General features: G+C 45.3%; 1 protein-coding gene across 1 annotated transcript in view; it reads left to right on the plus strand.

Annotated features, from left to right (window-relative positions):
• The window catches only part of VAT1L (vesicle amine transport 1-like), a 133,645-nt gene that overhangs the window by 69,656 nt on the left and 42,671 nt on the right, over positions 1-21,318 (plus strand). Inside the window, exon 7 of the mRNA XM_012641529.1 lies at positions 3,186-3,380. Within this exon, the coding sequence (XP_012496983.1) occupies positions 3,186-3,380 (195 nt within the window). The remainder of the gene's footprint in view (positions 1-3,185; positions 3,381-21,318) is intronic.

Here is a 21,318-nt window from a genome sequence, read left to right on the forward strand (position 1 = left end):
ATAGGTGCATTTTGACCCTTGTGGCCCTTGTATTCTAATGAGAAACAGAAACCCAAAATAAGAAAGACATTAATAACATGGTTATAAATAGCAATCGAACCTCTGAAGTGGATAAAAATAGGGTGCTGAAATAGAAAACAGTGGGATGGGCTGGAGGAACTTAGAATAGTGTGGTCAGGGAAAACCATGGTAAGGAGTTAGAATTCATTCTAAGTATTCATATGCCCCTGGAGTGCCAATCTTGGCTGCTTGAAACTTCACCTCCAAACATCCCGATTCTGAACGGATCCTACTCCCTGCGCTTGTGAGAGTCAAATCAAAGGGACTCTCTTTGCATTTGAGCTTTAAGGTCTAGGTCAAGGATCATCTCGCCTGCAGAGTCTACAGAGGAGCAAGAGTGGAGTCTAATGAAAGACGCTGTCTGGCGTGCACCCCCTGAAGACGAGCTTTGTGCCACTCACAGCTGTTCTGTGCTGTGGCTGTAATTAACGCAATACTGGCAGACTGCCGTGGGTAACCACACTGATCCCAAATTACGTACAATTGTATTATAAAACCCGTCTTCCCTTTCTCCCCCTCAATGCACAATCCCTACACACAGTGTTGACGAAGTAATCGCGGTGAATTCCATGCTCAGTGAAGGCATTCATAAAACACAGCCAGTGTGGCGATCAAGATTCTCTGCCCAAAACAGGGGTGCCCATTACCAGAACGCTTTGTAGCTGGGGGTCAAGAGTGAAGGTGTTCCCTTTCGGAGACCTGGTCAAAAACTAGTTGGCTGATTAGAAGAAAATTAAAGAAAGAGCATGCTGAGAAATGAAATGATGACTGATCTGGAAGGTTCCAGAAAACAATTCTTCTCAATACATTCAAGAAAGGCTCAGAAATTAAAAGTGCATTGGAATCATACATAGAATTTTCACTCAGCTATCTTAATTGTGGTTCATCTTAAAGTTGCTGCAGAGTTTGTGCTTCACTCTTTGTCAAACATGTCATTGACTTTCGTGCCGCAGTGACAATGATACCAACAGGAAATTAACATTTAGGGAACAGTCTGACTCCAAATCAGAGCTCTTCTTCCCCAGCTCAGAAACGTCCCTTTCAAATTAAGATGATAATAAAAATGGCTCATGTTTATAGAGCACCTTGTACATGAAAGACACTGTTCTAAGCACTTTTTATGCATTAACACATTTACTCCTCACACACCCCCACCCCATGAGGTACAGTTAGGCAACTGAGCACAGAGAGGTTAAGTGACCTGCCTAAAGTCACACAGCTAGTAAGTGACAGAGGTGGGATTCAAAACTAGGCATTCAGCTCTAGAACTCTCTTAACTACAACTGCGTGGCAAGTGTAGATTCAGCAAACAATCATGACACAAACATGCATTGAGGTGTTGCAGATACACTGGGAATCAAGTTATTAATTATTTTTCTACTTTTGTTTTGTGCCAGGAAGCCCATGGTCAAATGCATGGCTCTTCTTGAGCCAGCCCCCAGGCCCTCACCAAATGTACTTTAGTAAAGAATTTTCTGTATGAACTTCATCGTTGTTTTCAACTTGTCTTTCCCACACTTATTTTCCTAACATGAGTTTCCCAATTTAAAAAAAAAAAATCAAAGTCTTTTACTTTACGAAGCCTTTTCAATTCTTTTTGGAAAGAGACAGGATATATATATGCACGTCAATAACATAAACATCATAAATGTTCCTTAGTGCCCATCAAACTGCTTGGCATTCTATATCGAAACTGAGATCAAACATTTTACCTCTTAGAACCCTTCAGGCATTGGAAGTTTGAATTTCTAATCTATAGCCAGCACCAAAGGAAAAGCAATTAAATCAGAACAAAGCAATTGGATAACAGTTCCGTAGGTTGCTAATGGATTATTTACTTATCTTGGTGTCTGAAGGTGGGGGAGGAGAGGCTGGAAAAGAGATGGCCACTTTTACCGGTTGGGTGTCTTCCACCCAGGGCTTCTCAACCCTAGTGCTATTGGTAACTGGGGCTGGATAATTCTTTGTTGTGGAGTCTGTCCCGAGCATTGTAGGGTGTTTAGCAGCATCCCTGCCAGCAGGAGCACTGCCCCGCTTCAGCCGTCTCAACCAAAAATATTCCCAAACATTACCAAATGTCCTCTGGCCAGCAAAACTGGCCCCAGTTGAGAACCACTGGTTCAGTCCCAACACTTTGGCTTCGTCATTCCTTCATGCTGTTCCTTCTTCCTAAATTACCCTTCCTTTCTCTTCTTTGTCTGTTGGATTCCTGCCCACCTCTCTGGGTTCAGCCTGGTCATTATCTAGCCCCATCCCCAGGAAAGCTGCTCCTGCGGTTAGAGTGGCCACCTCCACTGTGCCCCCACCACACTTTGTAAACGTCTCTGCCATCCTAACCCTTCACCAACCCGTCCCCACCACCACCGTTCACTACACCAAGTGTTCTACACTGAATTCTTCCAGAACACATAAGAGGCCATATCCTGCCACAGGGGTCAGTTGAGAAAAGTGAAGCCCAGAGAACACTAGGGAGTACGTGGTAGAGGCAGGATTCAACTCCAGAGCTGATGATGCTAACCGTGTTTCAACTACATGTGGCCTTTTAGTAGTTGGTTTTTGGCTCTCTCCCCTATTTAGACCCTGCGCTTCTCATAAGCATCGCTGTCTGTTGTCTCTGCACACTCACAGCAGTGCCTAGTGAAATAGATGCTTAAAAAAACATACCACCAAGATCTGGTGCGGCGGCTCATGCCTGTAATCCTAGCACTCTGGGAGGCCAAGGTGGGAGGATCACTTGAGCTCAGGAGTTCAAGACCACCCTGAGCAAGAGTGAGATCCCATCTCTACCAAAAGTAGTAAAAATTAGCTGGATGTGGTAGCGCACACCTGTAGTCCCAGCTACTTGGGAGGCTGAGGCAAGAGAAATCAGTTGAGCCCAGGAGTTTGAGGTTGCTGTGAGCTAGGCTGACTCCATGGCATTCTAGCCTGGGCAACTGAGTGAGAACCTGTCTCAAAAAAAAAAAAAAAACAATGAAACAAAAAACACCACCAAGAGCTACCCCTTGACCAGCTAGAATCTGCTCAGCTGGGGCTCCACACTCCCCTAGACAGCTGACAATGTTGGCAATGCTGCAAACGTGGCCCACTGTTGGGTCCCTCTAACCCGGCACCATCTTTCCTTGCAGTGGTGGCAGGTGGAGAAAGTGAACCCCATCAAGCTGTACGAAGAGAACAAAGTCATCGCGGGGTTTTCCCTTTTAAATCTGCTCTTCAAACAGGGCCGGGCGGGCCTCATTCGAGGAGTGGTGGACAAACTCCTAGGGCTCTACAACCAGAAGAAGATCAAGCCGGTGGTGGACTCCCTGTGGGCTCTGGAGGAGGTAAGAATGGGGCTCAGCAAATCACCTCCTCTTTTTAACCCGGGCAGGTTTGGACAGCCAAATACAATCCTTTACTAAATGATTTTTTCCCTCAGATTTCTTTGTTTTAAATGAAGGTCCTAAAAGTCATTTTCCCATAGTATAGTACTTCGGAGTACTAGAGTACTCCAAAGAGTACTTTCTTACTAAAGTAAGAAATACTTTAAGTTCCTTAGTGGTTCTCAAACCATGTGCTTCACCACGCCATTTGTGCTAGGAACCTTTTCCAGGGAGGCCATCAAGTTTTGATGGATGTGTACAATTCACTCTTGGACAGTGTGGACATCATTGCAGCCTCATGTATGTTGCTGCCTTGGGAGTATGTAAGAGACCACACAATGGCTCAGAGCTGAAATGATTTGTGTGCTAAGACTGATACTTTGAGCCCCTGAGAGGTACCAACTATCGTGATGGGCTTTGGACTGATTGCTGAATTGTTGGGTCCAGTGTTGGATTGAGTCTTTTTGTTAATTAATCTGCCGAAAGTCATAGTATGTGAAAGCATTCCTTGATCATGAAAAAATTAACAACCCCTAATGTAGCCCTGAAGCATGAGCTGGTTGTATCGGTTCATACAGGACTTGCTAGGAGGAGTCAGGGTCTGGAAAAATCTGTCAGGACAAAGGAAGGTTTGGGCATTTGGGAAGTCAGTTGTGGCAGCTACTCGTGAGGAGAAATGAAGAGATGTGTGGCCTGGGTTTCAAGAGGCATTTCATGAAAAAAAATTTTCTCAGTCAGAATTGTGTGACGTTGGTGTTGGGGAGCAATAAAGCCCTCATTTTAAAATATGTGGAAAAGTTCTTTTGTTTGTTTGTCTTGCATTTTGCGTGAGTGAGATGCCTTATGGTATGAGTACTTTTTTGTGCTTTTAGGAGTCACAGACAACTTTTAAAAAATCTAACAAGCACTAAGTTCTATGGAACAGATAGTGGGGTGGGCTTCTGGCAAGAGGGCTGTTGCTATTTGCCTAATGGACTGAGTTGGCCCAAATCCAGTGGCTTCTCTAAAAACAGAAATCCCCCCCAAAAAAGACCCTTTGGGGAGGTCACTGTATAATCAAATACAACTGGTCCTGGACCAGTGAATGTGCCTATATATGTCTCTCTAACACCACAGTGTCATGGATGGTCTTAAAACCCCAACTACCAAAAAAACGTACACATTACAGAAATTCCTAAATTAACTAAAAACATAAGGAGAAAATAAACAGCACATTCCAGGGAAGGATAACGTCATGAACATTTTGGTTTGCTTCCTTCCAGCCTTTTTTCTATTGCAGATGCTCACCGTAACTCAGTTTATTGCTAAATCAAATCTGATCATCGTGCGTGCTGTCTGCTGTGTCATTGCTAATAGGGCTAGCCTGTTGCTATAATTTTCTTGAAAACGTTTGTAATGAGTTAACACATCCATACGGTATTCACTATGGCATCTCAGTGGAACAGGGCAGGGTTAGGCTACATGGTTCCTGTGTTCTCAAGGGTCAAGAAAGAGAGGAAATTGGAATAGTCAAGACCAGGGCTAAGAGAGGACCTTGCCCATGGGGCAGAGAAGGGGACCTATGCTTGAACTCAGTGCCCAAAGAGACCCAACAAATCAGTAACATTTCAGCAAGGATTGAATCCAAGAGGGGTCCAGTGCGTTCTTGTTCTAGTACATGAAATCACTCCTTGGTCACAATGGTAACTCAATCACCAAGTATTTATTGAACAACTACTATGTGCTTGGTAATGTGCAGATGCTGGAGATACAATGGTGAACAGATGGCAAGATCCTGAGACTTCATGTAGTTTACATTCAGAGCAGAGGGAAGGGAGAGAAAATACTGACGTAAACAAAAATAAGCAGGACAATTGCCAATTGTGGCAAGTTTGCGGAAGGAGATAAATTAGGGTATATGTTGGTGAATAAGTGGAGGCAGGAGACTTAGTTTCCACAGAGCAGTGTTTCCCAATCTCTTTTTCATGGTTGTCCCCTAAGTAGCTTCTTTAGACATTATTTTGCCTAATCGACACCCCCATGAAATTTTAATATATATATGTGTATGTGTCTATATGTGTGTATATATATATATATTTATGTCCTGAATGTATATCTGTGCTTTTATGCATCAAATGAGTAATGTTGAGGATTGCTCAAGGCCAGGAGTTTGAGACCAGCCTGGGCAATATAGCAAGATCCTGTCTCTATAAAAAAAAAAAATTAAAAGCTTAGCCAGGCATGTTGGCACATACCCGTAGTCCCAGCTACGGGTGAGAGGCTGAAGCAGGAGGATTGCTTGAGCCGAGGAGTTTGAGGCTTCAGTGATCTGTGATGATGCCTGGGCAACAGAGCAAGAAGACCCTGTCACTATTTAAAAAAAAAAAAAAGAGTAATTTTTTTAATCTTCCAAAAACCAATTTTCACCCCATTGGGGTGATACCATACTCATTGAGAATGCATGCTGTAGAGTGACTTTAAGGAAGGAAGGTTTCTCTGAATATGTGTCATTTGAGTTGGGACATGAAGGAGGCAAAAAACTGAAGACGAAGAACATTCAAGGCAGAGACACCCTCAAAAACAAAGGGATGAGGAAAGATCTTGGTGAATTCCAGGGATGGGTTGCTGTGAGCCAAGGAGGGAATGGTGCAAGGAGAGTCTGAACAGGTCAGCAAGAGCCAAATGGAAATCTGGATCTTACTGCAAGCACCATGGGGGGCTGCCATAGGGTCAGAGTCAGGAGATGCCCTATCCTGGCCACCAGGGCATTGTCCACCAGGGAAGAAGCTGAAATTGCTGTGCAGGGCCGTGGGCAACTACAGAAGTCTGATATTCAAGGCAGATCTGAATCCAGCTAAGGAATGGGAAAGGCACACTAAATTACAGACTGGGAGACCTCATAGCGGGGAAGCTCAGCCCTCATTAGGGAGGGTCTGCCGAGGCACAGATGGTGCATAGAAACTGGCAGGACTAATTCCCAACCTTCACGCGTGCTGGAGTTGTCAGGACCGGCTCAAGGACTGAGTCCACTGAGGATGCCGTGCAAGGGGACCCAGGACCAGCACTCGCCGGAGGGGGGAAAGCCAGGGCTGGCAGCTTGCTTGACTGAGGCATGGGTCATGTATGAGCAAGTCCGGACTTTACCTTGACAACACTTCCCGAGTCCACACACTTCCTTCCGTCTCCATGCCCGGCACTGTTGTCAAAGCTGGTCTCCCTCCTGCAAGGAGCCTCCTGCCTGGCTCCTCATTTCCATCTCGCCCCTGTCCAGGGCAATCTGCCCAGCGGCTGGAGCACACGTAGCAATACCCGAGCCAGACCATGGTCCACCTTGCTCAAAACCCTCCCCTGGCTTCCTCCCGTACCTGACATGCCGTCCAAATGCCTTGCCAAGGGCTATAAGGCCCTGCCCACTCTGACCCCTGCCCGCCTCATCAGCCTCACTCTGTCCACCTAACACCTCTGTCCCAGCTTCAGCTGAGCGCATGTTTCTGGTCCGGGAGCCTCCCCCGCCCCCAGCCTTCCCGGTCTTTAGCCTCTGAGCCTGTTGCTTCTTCTGTGTTGGACACTCCTCCTCCCGATTTTTGCCAATCTCCTTCCTTCTCATCATTCACGTCTCAACTTCAATATGACCTATGCAGAGAGGCCTTCCCCAAACCCCTCTTGCATCTCTCTCCCCTTACCCTGTTTGGTACGCTCCATGGTACCTCTCACTGGTTGCAAGGATCTTGTTCTTTTATTTGTCAACATGTTTAGACTCTTGCCTCCCCTCCCTAGAACATAACCCCTATGTGAGGAAAGACTAGACTGTGTTGTTCCAGACCCCAGGGCCTGGCACAGAGGAGGTGTTCAATACATACATATTATGGGAGTAAATTAACAAATCCACCAACACACAGAGATGTGACCAGTTGGATATTTTCTGTGCTTAGCAATAAATATTTGTTGAATGAACAAATGAGTGAATGAACAAGCTGTACTAAAAAAAAGATATTACTTTAAGACAGGGTTTCTCAAAAAAAAAAAAAAAAAAAAAGACAGCAGAGGTTCTCAACCTGGGCATGAATGACATTTGAGACTGAATAATTCTTTGTCGTGGGGGCTGCCCCAGGCATTGTAGGATGGTTTGCAGCAGCCCTGGCCTCTGCCCGTTAGATACCAGTAGCACCCTCCTTACCATCAGCCGTGGCAATGAAAAATGTCTCCAGATGTTGTAAAATATCCCCTGGGTGGGACAAGGGTGAGGGACAAAATCACCCCTAATTGACAAGCGCTGCTTCCAAAGAAGCCATGATGGATGGTTAATATAGTCACCAGCAAGAAAAAGGAGTTTGAGGTCCCCATAGCAGGCTCGTCTTCCATAGAGAGGAGGCAGACGGCTGCTGCCTGTTTGCCAACAAGACCATCCATAGCCAGTCATCAGTAACACCCACCCACTTTCTGAGGGTTTTCTGAAATATTTACAGACATCTGTTTAGAGCTGCAGTTGGACCAAATTTGGCTATTTATCAAGCCCACGCAGCTCTCTGGGCTTGGAGAGAGGATAGCATGCTTATTACTTGCAAACCTCAGAAGGGGAATGTAATGATTTTTCCCCTCCCCTTTGGTAAACGATTGCACAAAATTGCTTTTCAGGCCAGCTCTATAACTTCATCTGTGGACTATAAAGCCAATAGGGATTAAAAGAAAATTTTCTTGGGCTCTCTGAACCCTCAAACTAGAAGATTTAATAATATCAGAAATGATTAAGGTTTCTTTTTAGCCATCTGTCTCTGACTTTATTGTCAGAGATTTAATTTAATACACAAAGCAGAATGGGTCTACTGCAGCCTCAGGTTTGCTTCCAGACACAAATTGTGCAGCCATACGTTAAGATGGGGGAAAAGTTAACCTCTCCAAACAGTTCAGAGGTAGGAAAGGGATGAAAACATGCTTGCATTTGTCAACCAAGCAGCAGTAACATTGTTGAGCACCTACTATGTGCTGATATTATTTTAGGTTGTAAAGTCGGCAGCAGTCATAGACAATATTTTTCTTGCCCTTGAATTTAGAATTTAGTTTTAGAGACAAAATAACTTAGTAGTCAGTCACAAGGTATTGGTTTCAACTGCAACTAGATTTGAAAATGAGAGAGAATGAGGTTAAGTAAGAATGAATGTTCTGAGATAGTTTCAATAATGAGGTGGGGCTTGGTTGAGACTGGAAGGACAGAAATTACTTGGATGATGTTGGAGTTAAAAAAAAAAGAAACATTACAAGCCAGAGGGACACTGTGAACAAAAATCAATGAAGTGGGAATGAGTGTGGAGTAGGTGGGGTAGAAAGAGAAGTCAGGGCTAAACAAAGCAGAGGTTGCTGGCTGAGGGGGAAAGGAATTAAGGTTGGTTTGGTCCGTGGGGTCAAATCATGGACACCTGCGCTGCCAGGCCGAGGCGTTTGAGCTGACATGCTGGATGAGGGCATTGCTATTAGAGAGTGTGGCTGAGAAGCCTGGCACCACTGCATCCTCTCTAATCCCTGAAGCCCACCCTGGCCCCAAGTATAACCCTCTATAAAGAGACACACCTGAACATAGCTACGCCCTCTGATTAAAATTGCCTCCTCCCTCTACCACTTCAGAGGACACAGACGGCTGCATGGAGATCTCAGTAATTCCTAAAATCTTCTGTTAAGACATTATCTGTTTGAGCATCTGTGATTCTACGGAGCCCAGCAAAAAATAAAAAAGACATTTTCTGTAGTATTTTACATTATTTACATAAAAGTCAGTGACAACCTTCTCCAGTAGTGTACCACTAGTCACATGGGGCTATTTAAATTTAAATTAGGTAAAGTTAGGTCACATTAAACATTTAGTTTCCCAGTGGCACTAGCCACATTTCAAGCCCTCAGTCCAGCATAGTTATAGAAGAACGTTCTTATCGTTGCAGAAAGTTCTGTTGGGGCTGGTCTATGAGATGATGTCATCCTTCTGTTTGAAGGTAGAAAAAAAAAATGTGTCTCCTGCAGCAATCTGGCATGATTACCTTTTAATAAGTTGTGTTCAGTGCGCCTTCCTTGTATATCTGCCTTTGCCTTGGCTCAGGGAAGGGCACCGCCCGAATGCAATTGCTTATTGGATGTAAGTGTCCCTAGTCTCTCACTACGCATCTCCTGCATTTTTACCTCCACGTTAATTGTTGTGGTTGAATTAGATTTACGCCTCTCATTCTAAGCCATCACAAAAGCAAAGAGAGATAGATTTATCTAAAAGAAACAAAATGAAGGAAAAAGGTGTGATGCTGAACTTGATAGGGACACTCTTATCTGTCCCAGGACAAGAGGGTGACTTGATAAAAGGAAGATTAAATCTCCCAGTGATAGGGAAGGTGGAATGACCCGAGAGATCAGGCTGTAGGGGGATGTTATTGTCAGTTTTAAAGAAGCTACAGGCTTCAACTCTAACACCAGACTAGGAAGTTAAGAGGGGATGAATGAAGCCAACCATCTGAAACAGATGCCCCAACCCGAACCAGGAGGCAAAGACGCAAGGAGAAGCCATGGAAAGTCCAGCTTAATTGTAGCAGGTGGCAACGAGCAGGCATGGACCTTCTTGAGACATTTAGAAGCTGTGTCTGTGGCACTGAGCACAGCGTGTGGAGAGTATGTAAAAGCGTCACCCGAAAGCAGGAGGAATGTGTTGTGTCAGGTGTACAGCGGTTTGGAGGATGGACTGGGGACGGCTCGTCTAGCCCAGGAGGCCATGACAATTTGGGGGGCGTGAATAGGTCAGCCTTCCACTAAAGTGGAGGCGTGGAACAGGAGAGAATAAGCAAAGCTGAGTCATTAAAAAGAAAAGGAATGAGGAAAAAAGGACAGAGAAGAAGCAACAGTCAGAGAGGACCCAGGGTCTTCTAGCCTGGGAGAGCAGAAACAAGGAGGCTGGCCGTGCTGTTTTAGTTCGCAGGGATGGAAGCCGATGTGAAAAAACTGATGGGCTGAGATGTGAGTCTGGTTTAAAGCGATGGTAGAACATTTAGGTGGAGATGTTCATAGGCGAGCCAGACCCACGACCTCATGGAGGCGAGAGAAGACGGATGGATAACTACTGCTGCTGCTGCTGCTACGGTACTGACATTTCCGGAGGATCTGCTAAGTGCCAAGCATTGTTCTACGTGCTTTACATATTAACTCATTTAAACTCCCCAACAACCTGAAATCCAGATACGATGACAGATCACGGAAATGAGGCTTTGGAGAAATGGCACTTGCCCAAAGCCCCTGCTTATAATTGAATTTGATGGAAATTTGAACCCCAGGGAGGTCTCATGCATAGAAGTTGTTGAAAAAAATGGCAGTGAATAAACTCATTGAACAAAAGAATGAGCAAAATAATTATATTAGGAAACACTTAGCATGTTTATATGCGCCGAGTACTTTGCATTAATTAACTCATTAAATCCTCACGACAACCCCGGGTGGCGGGTCCTGTTACCACCACTGTGATGAAGAGGAAGAGGTGGAGGCACACAGAGATTGCTGAAGTGCCCAAGGTTGTCCAGCTAGTATGTGGCGAAGCTGGCATCGAGACCTAGGCAGTGTGGCTTTCGAGTCTGTGCCATGGACATAAACGTCTCCACTATGCAGGGAAAGGCCAGTACTCGAGCATCTCCCACCCCACTGCGGGCAGAGCATGAGGCAGCCACGCACAGGCGGCAGTAAAGGGGCCACCATGGCCATCGGATGGGTCATTAGTGTTGGCTGCTACTGACAAGTCAGGAAGCACATAGAGAAAAAGCCTTGGGATTTGGCCCCGGGGTCATTGTTGACCTTGCAGAAAGCCATGTCAGTAGGATGGCGGGGGCAGAAGTCTGAATGCAGGGGGTCAGGGAGGGATGTGTGGCAGGACAGGCTGAGAGCCAGCACAAGCCGCCTGCTCGCCGCTGAGCAGGACGAATGCCTGGACCAGAGCCGGCAGGAGCAGAACCAGAGTGCGGCTATTTGGAAAGTCGACTAGTGGTTGCCCAGGGCTGGGGTGGTTTGGGGTAAAGGGTCAGAGACTGCTAATGGGTGCAGCATTTTTTTTGGAGGGGTAAAAATGTTTTTAAATTAATGGTGGTGATGGTTACACAACTCTGAATATACTAAAAACCATTGAATTGGGCACTTTAAAGGGTTGAATTGTATGATATGTGAATTATATCTAAAGCCAATATACAGATATGATATATGTGCTGAGACAATAGGTATACTGCTGTGCGTGTGGGTAGGGCTGTCCGGAAAGTATCCAGCCCTCATTAATATAATGAGAACAGTTACATGGCTGGATACTTTTCAGACATCCCTCGTGTGTACTGTACATCATACAATGAGAAAGGGAGAGATGGAAGGGCTGTTTAAAGTTGGGATAAGGGGCCACTTGGGAGCTGGGGAAGAGGCCCAGCCTGTGAAGTCTTCCCCAGCTGTGTAACCTTGGAAAACCATTCCACCTGGTTTATTCTCCCAGTTTTCAGATGAGGACACTGAGGCTCCAAAAATGACTCTTATATTTGCTCTATGTCCCCACCTTTCATTTTTTCCCCCTTTTCCTCAAGTGGAATCTTAGATTTTTTCAATTCAACGTAATCACCCCATCCACAGACACACACACTCCCAATTTCCACGCATGTATTCCCAGCATGCCCCAGTCACACATGTTTTCTGCAGCTCAAACATGTCAGCACCATCTCACCTCCATGCACCCTGCTCTGAGCTACCCAACAGATCAAACAAACTGAGGCACAGCCCTGGTTCAGCTTCTCTGTCGATGGGAGGCTGAATAATGACCCCCTAAAGATGCCCATGTCCTAATCCCTGGAGTCTTTGAATATGTTACCTTATATGGCAAAAGGAACCTCACAGATGTGATTAAATGTTTGCCTTTGAAGTTGATGGAGAAATTCCTTTCTATATCTTATATGCAAGAAGGCAACAGAGGACCCTTTTCAAGAATCTTCCGAGGTATCTGTACTGATACGTTAATCCCAGATTCTGAGCTCTTCACTAGACTAGGTAAAAGGGGTAAGTGTGCTGCAGACCGAGATTCATTTGAATATCAGAACGCGTATTGAAATCAGAGAATATGTGAATACAGGTCACATCCTGACAGGTAAACATGCTGTGGGTACCGCCTGGACTCCCACCCTCTGCAATCCATCCTCCTCTCTGAGCATCAGCTTCCTCATCAGAAATGGGGATACGACCACGTTCCCTGCTGTCGCACAGGATTTTATGATTATTGTGCAATCAGCTGAGTCCGTATATGTTGACCTCTTGTAAACTGTAAACCGCTCTGCCAGCACGAGGTGTCTTTGATGTGCAGGAGCAGCTCTAATTGGATGAGACAAGCACTTGAACCCACAGGTTGGGTTTCTTTACCCTCCCACTTCCTAGCTGTTTGGCCTGTGGCACTTCATTTTTCTATTTTCCTCACCTGCCCCGGAACAGTCGTGTGTGAGTTTGCTAGGGCTGTTCTAACAAAGTACCGCAGGATGAGCAGCTTAAACAGCAGAAATTTATCATTTCCCAGTTCTGGAGGCCAGAAGTGCGAAGATACGAGGTGTCTGGATTAGGGACCGCCCTACTCCAATAAGACCTCATCTTAACTAATTACATCTACAAAGACCCTATTTCCAAATAAGGTCACAGTCTGAGGTCCTGGGCATTAGGACTTCAACATATGAATTTGGGGAGGGAAGGAGGGACACAATTGCACCCATAAAAAATTGTGAGTCAGATATGATCAAGAGGAAAAAAGTGTTCTGTGAATTATAAAGGGCAGAAGGGATAAAATTTGGTATCAGGGTTCAAAGGGCAGGCTCCAGAATAGGTTCAAGTCTTCCTTTCTCCAGTCATAGCTGTGAGTCCTCGGGAAAGTGACTTCTTTCCTGAGCTTTGCTTTCGTCATCTGTGAAATGGGGGTGATAGCAGTGCCCCCTCTCCAGGGTTGCTGTGAAAGCGGCACGAGGCAGAGTGCAGCGAGCTCTCAGGGCACGCCCCGGCACACGGTAAACGTCAGCCTCTGTCACCAGCTCAGGGGGGTGGGATGGGTGGGGCCCTGCCTTTCCATCATCTTGCAGTCAAACCTCCCAGGGTTGGTTTCCTCCCTGATTCGCCACTGCCGTGACGCAAAGATGCTTCCTGGGGCTCTTTCCCTGTGCTTGTACTCACTTCCAAAGGCATTTGTGGGAGCTGCGTTATGGAACAGAAGCTCCGAACAGCACAAATGATAAACACATGCTGGTGTTTGCACTCTTCCAATCCTCCAACCGTCTCGTCTCTGATTACTAAACCGTTAGCTTGTTTGGGGAGGTGCTGCCAGGAAAGTGCCATGCTCTGGTTAGTCATTTAATAAACTCCAAGTGAGCAGCTGCCTGCAGAGCCCTGGACAGATGACAAAGTGACAATCGTGGCCAAAGTTTGATGTTTGCCCAGAGTCACTTGTGCTGAACACGTTACTTGCATTAGCTCGTCTAGACTCATGGCAATCCTGTAAGGAAGAAACTGTTATTGCTCCCATTTTACAGGTGAGGAAACTGAGGCTCAGAGAGAGAATGAAGTGACCTGGGCAAGGTCCTTAGTTATGATGAGGAAGCAACAAAGAAAGGGATGATTAGCAGCTTCAATTACTTGATCATTTTCCAAGAGGAGATCAGATGCTCCCATCCTTTGCTTGGGTGCCCTGAGCACTGCTGAGGATTCAGTGCTTCCCTTAAACCCATAAAAAAGGGGGCCCTTGCCCAAGACCCTGGCTTCCGAGGTCCCCACACTGACCCTCCCCCAGCCTCACCCTTCCCAGTCTGCAAGGCCAAGGGGCTATGCCCATCTATCACCCTCTCTTTGCATACCCAGGACTTCGGGCTCCCCTGACCCAGTGGCCCTGAGCCCACTTGTGGGGTCTTCACAAGCTTCTTTCTTAGTCCCTCCTCCTGCAGGTCAGACGTGACAACTGACTGTGTACCTCCCAAAGCCCGAGGAATGGCTGTTTGTGGAGGCTGTGGAAGGAGCTCAGATGAGTGGGCGGGGGTCCACATGAGTGTATACAGACACCCCGCAGTGACAGGGAGAGCTGAGGCAGGAGGAAAGGGGCTCCCCGGGGATTAGGGATCAGCTGTCCTCAACTCCCCACCTCTGGCCTGGAATCCAGGAGTATGAGAATTCTAAATGGGAACCTGGTCCTCCTGCACTTGCTGGTGGTATATTTGTCAAGGGAGGTGGATAAAAATAACTCATTTACAACAAACTCACAGTTAGGTTGATTTAGGTCTACTGATATTTAGACATGTGACACATGGACACAGGGGCCTCCAGCTGTCATATGTCCCTCACCCTGGACCCCACAGGATAAGAAATGGGTCCACCACATCTCTTTATTTTAATCCCTCCAGGACAGTGTAACCGAGTGGAAAGACAGACATTCAATAAGCATTTGCAGAGTGCCTGCTTTTTGACCATGAACTGTCTAGAAAGAGTCAAGTCTGAGTTAAAATCCTGTCTCCACCGCTTCCTGGCTTAAGTGAGTTATCTTTTTAGTTGTTTTCAGCGTCAGTTTCCTCCTGGGTAAAGTGGGGTCGATTCACCTCTGTGAGACACCAGCAAGGTAGGTATGAGGTGAACATATGTAAAGTTCTAAGGATTGAACCTCGCTGAGGGCTCCCTCTGCAGAGAGGCTGCTGTCCAGCAGCAGCATTTGCCGAGAGACTCTAAAGGCTGCTTTATTTTCTCAAGCTCTTTGGTCATCTGCCTTTTGGAAAACTAAAGCCACTCACTCACACAACAAGTGTTACGAGAGCTTTGACTGCAGCCCAGAACCATGTTAGACAATCTGGATTACAAATTAGATGCAGTGGTGCGCTGGCATTAGCTCCTACCAGCTCACAAGAGCCAATTGTTAAATATTTAGGAACTTTGTGAGCCGTTCAACAAACTATTATGTTAGATATTAAATGATATAAATTTGTAGTTTAAAATATTTACTGAAAACAAAGGTGATAAATATTTAAAACTTACCACTTTTTAATTATTTTACTACATTTGACGATCTATGGTCTTGAGGTTGTTTGCATTTATTGGATCTGTATGGTGGAAGGATTATACCATAGTGTGCCACTGTGTATTGTATCCCAACTCCACAGTCAGGGACATCACTTTGGTAGCTTGAAAATCAGCCATGGTGGGAATATTTACACCACAAAAATTGGCAAACACTACACTCAGGGCTTGATTTATCATTTTGTTGAATGTCTAGACTTAAGAAAGTAATGGAGAGTACGTGAATAATGCAAATTAAACTTGAAAACGTGTCTAGTACTGAAGCTCACAGAGGTTGCAGTTTATAGAATAAAACTTGTGTGAGGATGAGAAATAGTTTTACCATAGATCCGATATCAAATACCATCAGATTTAATAATACCAAATGTATTGGGTAAAGAGTAATTGGATGGGGATGTAACTCAATTTGTCAAATCGTTATTGAATTGTGCCTACTGACTGGCTACAGATAAAAGAGTTGAGCAAAAATCAACAAGAGGATTCTCTGGGAACAAATTGGCTATGTGGACTTCACAATAAAGAGTATGCTGTATCTTATTATCATTTGTCTCCCATCCAAGTACTAACCAGGCCCGACCCTGCTTAGCTTCTGAGATCAGACAAGATCAGGTACCTTTAGGGTAGCATGGCTGTAGGCTGTTATTATCATTTGTAAATTGTATACTACACATTGTATATGTTAGTAAAATTTATCATAAACTTACCTATGTGCACATATGGTTTTGTTTTCAGAGCCAGTTATTAAACATTTACTAGCCCACCACCAGCTGTGAGCAAAATTCTGATTCATAGAAGCTTAAAGTCCACTTGGGGGGAAACAAATGGCACAGACAAAAGAAGAGTTAGGGGACAAGGCAATACGTGACATTGTCTCATGTGAGGAAATGTCACCAAAGTCCTGGTGAGCGGGCCCATGTAAGAGTCCTGAGGGAAGGCCTCCCAGAGGAGCTGGATTCGAGCGAAACCTTGAAGGAGGCATAAAACATAATTAGCGACAAGCGTGGGTAAAAGCCGCACAAGCAAAGGCCCAGAGGCAGGAGAACGTGTTGGTGTTCCATTACTACGTACATTGCAAGACCAAGCCTATGGGAGTGCGTGAACAAATGGCAAACTAATAGCAAGTGAAGCCGAAAAGAAGATGGAGCCAGACAGAGGGCCTCGTATGCCAGAAAAAGACCCTGAGACAGGGGTTCTTTGGGCCCCTAGAAAGTACTGGTGGGAGAGGTGGGAACATTAGATGAGGACAGGAAAGCAGCCTCTACGAAGTGCATTATCAAGCCAGCTACTTCTGTGGGTAAGTGGAGGTGAATCCTACTGGGGCACTGTGAGAGGGTGTAGGGAACACTCCGCTCAGAGTAACCCATCTAAGGAACGAGGGAACGGCAGACGGAAGCATCAACTTGCAGCAGTCATTGGTTGGAACATTGATTCCCTGGCACTTCTGGTCTGCTGTGCAGCAGTGTCAGCAAGACAAAAGCCTTCAAGGAAATGGGCTGGCTGTGCTGTGGGGTCCGTAGGAACGAGACCAATGACAGGGCAATGACAGCATCTGCTGTACCCGCAAGTCAGTTTGGGTTTAGTGCGTTCCACAATAGGCATCCACTGTACGGTCTTGAGCAAAGAAGTGTCTTTGGAAATGCTGCCTCCCTAAGACCTGTCCCTGTGGTAGGATCCCTACAACATGGTACAGTGCAAGGGGCTTGGGTTCAGAAGATCAGCGTTCAAGTCCTACCTTTGCCACTTAGTAGCTGTATGGCCATGAAGCTCAGAAAGGCTCTTATCTTTTCCTCTTCTGTAAAATGGGAATATTACTACTCTCCCCATTGGGTTGATCTGAGCATAAAAAATATAGATGAGGGTGTTTTGTAAATTGGTAACTTGTTATTTTTATGACACATAAAAATGTCAAAAGAAAGAATGAGGTTTTCAAAAGAATCTATGGGGGAAGTTTGTGATTTTTTTTAATCTATTCCTAAAGGAATAGATTAAAGCTATTTAATACAGCTATTTAATACAGCTTCTTATGCTGTATTAAATTTTTGCTCTTTTTTTTTTAAAAGCTGGCACATCTTCAAAGCGACCTCTGTCATTTCCCCATTTTGTTGTTGGCATCCTGCACAAAGAGTGCCCTCTGATTAGCGGTGACTGCATTTGTGGGGACATGAGTCACTTTCACAGTAGCAGCCGTGCCGGGCAGGAGTTCTAACAGACACTGCTTTGATAAATAACTGTTTCTGTGTATTACTTCAGTGAATCAAAGTTTATTATTCATCCACCAGCACTTGAAGGATTAAGATAAGAGATATTGTTGAGTAATTTGTCTTCTTGGCCTAATGGAGCCACTGAAATATAACTTAGAGTCTCAGGGTCACCATGAAAGCCTTGCTTCATTAATTGAGGACCAATTTAGAAGCATGATGAGAAGGAAAAAGGGGAAGGAGTTAGAGGAAATGTAAGTTCATTTTCCCAGTTAACAGTAAGATGAGAGACAAGGAGGTGGGGCCAGAAGGGAAGACAATTGGAAGAGATGAAAAAGGGAAGGTTACGCCATGCTGAGCTCTAAGAGGTAGCCATTATGTGGAAAGGTTTATCTGCACTTCATAATGTCAATGATATTACCTTTTATTAAAGAATTGCCTTTAACCATGTTACCTTCAATATTGGAAAATAAAAATGGCTACAGCAACTCAGGTCCCAGTGCAAATTTAGCAGAGATAATTAAATTCATCCTAATTCAGTCCCAAAGATCTCTGTTCAACTTCAGATTGTTGCAATTAAAAAGGCACATTTTGGCCGGGTGCGGTGGCTCACGCCTGTAATCCTAGCACTCTAGGAGGCCGAGGTGAGTGGATCGCTCAAAGGTCAGGAGTTCGAGACCAGCCTGAGCAAGAGCGAGACCCCGTCTCTACTAAAAAATAGAAAGAAATGATCTGGACAACTAAAAATATATATATATATAGAAAAAACTAGCCGAGCATGGTGGCACATGCCTGTAGTCCCAGCTACTCGGGAGGCTGAGGCAGAAGGATTGCTTGAGCCCAGGAGTTTGAGGTTGCTGTGAGCTAGGCCGACGCCACGGCACTCACTCTAGCCCGGGCAACAAAGTGAGACTCTGTCTCAAAAAAAAAAAAAGGCACATTTTAATCCAACTCAGAGAACTAGCCACAGTTTCGTTATGTTTTGATTTATTTGCAGCTTCTATTCATAGGCAGATTACAGGGCAATAGATAAGAAAACTGAGGCTGAAAAGGATCAGTATAGGGTGGAGTAGAGATTTAGATTGTATCTGTTTCATCTAAGGATCCCCCACTATGCTGCCTTGCCTTTTGGGTTCCAGTGAATTATCTCAGAATGTGGGAAAGATTATTACCAAAATACACTACAGAGTAATAAAGAGGGTGATTTGTTCTGCCTTTGAGGGGTAGATACATAGGTTGGAAGGATTCCGAATGCCCAGACTTCCCCGGTCTTCATGCTTAGGGGACCCCCAGGGCTGGACGTCAGTTGAAGCCAGACACCAACGTTCTGGAAATATGAGACTTTCTAGGTCTGGGATGCCTCTTCCCATCACCCTAGGAAACCACCAATTATTTGTCACACAACTAGGCAGGGAAATTGGGAAATAGAGAACAGAGACGTAGGGCTGCATCTTTTCTGTCAAAAAGACACATTTTGAAGAATTTCATGTCCAATAGGTACGTGAATGGGGACCTCTGCATATGCAAAGCAAAGCCATTAAGGAACCTGCTAATTGGCTCAAGAAACTGGAAGTTTCTCTCACTGACCCCGCAGCAGCTGGCCCTGCAAGCTGTTTAGTCTGTGGTGTCTCAGAGGCCAGGACAAGGTGATCCAGTGAGCCCAATAAGCTAAGTACTGACTCAGACACTTAGAAACGTTTTTCTCATTCCATCCCAATTAATGGTACCACCACCCATCCACACAGGAAACCAGGGTAGACATCTCTCCTTTCTGCAAGTACATGTTCAAACACATATATTGTCCCTTTTCCCTCTAAATTTCTCTTGAATCTAGTCTTTTCTCTCTATTCCACAGCAACTGCTATAATTCCACCCGCCATACTGCCTCTGTTAGACTCCTTTTCTGGCCACTTGCCTCCTGTCCCATCCCTTGACTCCTGCTGTCCTCGTCTCACTGTGACCAACACGAGAATGTCATGCCCCAGTGCCTGCTGGGAGTGGAGGTGCTACCCATGGTGCACTTGGCTGACTGGTGCTGTAGGAAGGATGGAAAATGTTCTCTTTCAATCACTTCTTAACATCCAGCTCCATCTCTGAAAATACAGGTTTAAAATGGGAAGGTAATGCACCAGGCCGCCCAAGCTGACCATATACAATTCTTACTTTTGCCCACTCTTCTCTTTCTTCCGACTCTGAGCTCCTGGCAGGCAGGAACCTTCCCTTATTCATTTCAAGGTTCAGGAATGTTCAGCACAATACCCAGCCCGAGATATGCTGCCAGTAAATGTTTGCTCCGTGGAATGAGTTGTCTCTTTCATGAGCTTAGCGTGGCTATTAGTTACCATAAAATTAGGTTGTCCAGGAAGCAGGCAGCACCCATCTTTCCTTCCTATCTAGCTGCTTGTTTATTCAAGGGAGGCTGGGCTAGATGAACTGTGCTGAGGCATCTCACAGTACAGCTGTGGCTATGGGTAAGGGAATGGCATTGAAACCAACTAGCCACTGGTGAAACACTGGAAGTCCCTCTGGAGTTTGGAGGTGTGTGTGTGTGTGTGTGTGTGTGTGTGTGTGTGTGTGTCGGGATGCTTTGCTTGCAACCTGGGTGCCCAGGAGAAAACAGAAAGCCCCTTGTGCTCCCTGACTTGCAAACCAGTTTGTGCCTTTCCGTGCTGGGTGCTGCACCTAGACCAGGATGCTATTTTGGTTGGAAAGGATACTGGGCCGATTAGTTGAAATAAAACATTCTCCAATTAATAGAAATAGAGGCTGGAGCTGGGATGTGAAGTGTTCAGCAACAATGTTGCCAGGCAGCCTATTTAAAAATAATTAGAGGTAGAGATATGTGGAACTGAAGAACATCTTCCCCTCCCCTGCATAACGGGGCTGAGGTAGGATGAATAGGATGGGGGAATTTACAAGTGTTCTTGAATGAGTTTGAGCTGCTTTCTCAGATCCTGTTTTTTCAAGTGGTGACTCTCATGCAGATAAGCTACAGTGAGCCTAGATGTGAATTAAAGATGACTGTGATAAAGGGAAAGAAATTATAAAATATCTCTTACTGTCTAATGTCTTTGGCTCCTGAGTTTTCAGAGCAAGAATTCGGAAAGCAGGAATTCAGAAAGCAAGAGATATCTGGTACTATTAAGACAGGATCGACGTATCTCATTTATCTACAAAGCAAACCCTATCCAGACACGGCCAAAATTCCAGAAGGAAGAGCAAAGTGATCACTGTAGGGGTGGCACAGAGCTGCCAAAGCGTATGCCCAGTCAAGCGAGACCTGATTCAGTTCCTGGGAACTTTTCCTTTTCTCGCTTCTGCAAATCTTGGCTGTGTCCAATCTGATCTGGTGTGGGGTATGAAGGTTCTCAAGGTGGAGGAAGCTGATAGAGGCAGGTCTATTTACAACTACCAGAAGTGACAGCCACTCGCCCAGCAAGGGAGAAGGAAGCAGCAGAACAGACCTCCCAAATGCCCTCTAACGGACTCACCAAGACACAGCTGCCATTTGTAGTAGGAACAAAACAACTCCATACACCTCGTCAGCACTTGAAACCCCCACTGAATTATACTTAGAAGACTGAGTATCTAAATATATGTGTGTATACATGTCTCTGTATGTATATATGCATGTAATATGTACATGAATGCAC

Source organism: Propithecus coquereli, unplaced genomic scaffold (genome assembly GCF_000956105.1).
Source record: "Propithecus coquereli isolate 6110/MARCELLA unplaced genomic scaffold, Pcoq_1.0 Scaffold165, whole genome shotgun sequence".
Classification (NCBI taxonomy): domain Eukaryota; kingdom Metazoa; phylum Chordata; class Mammalia; order Primates; family Indriidae; genus Propithecus; species Propithecus coquereli.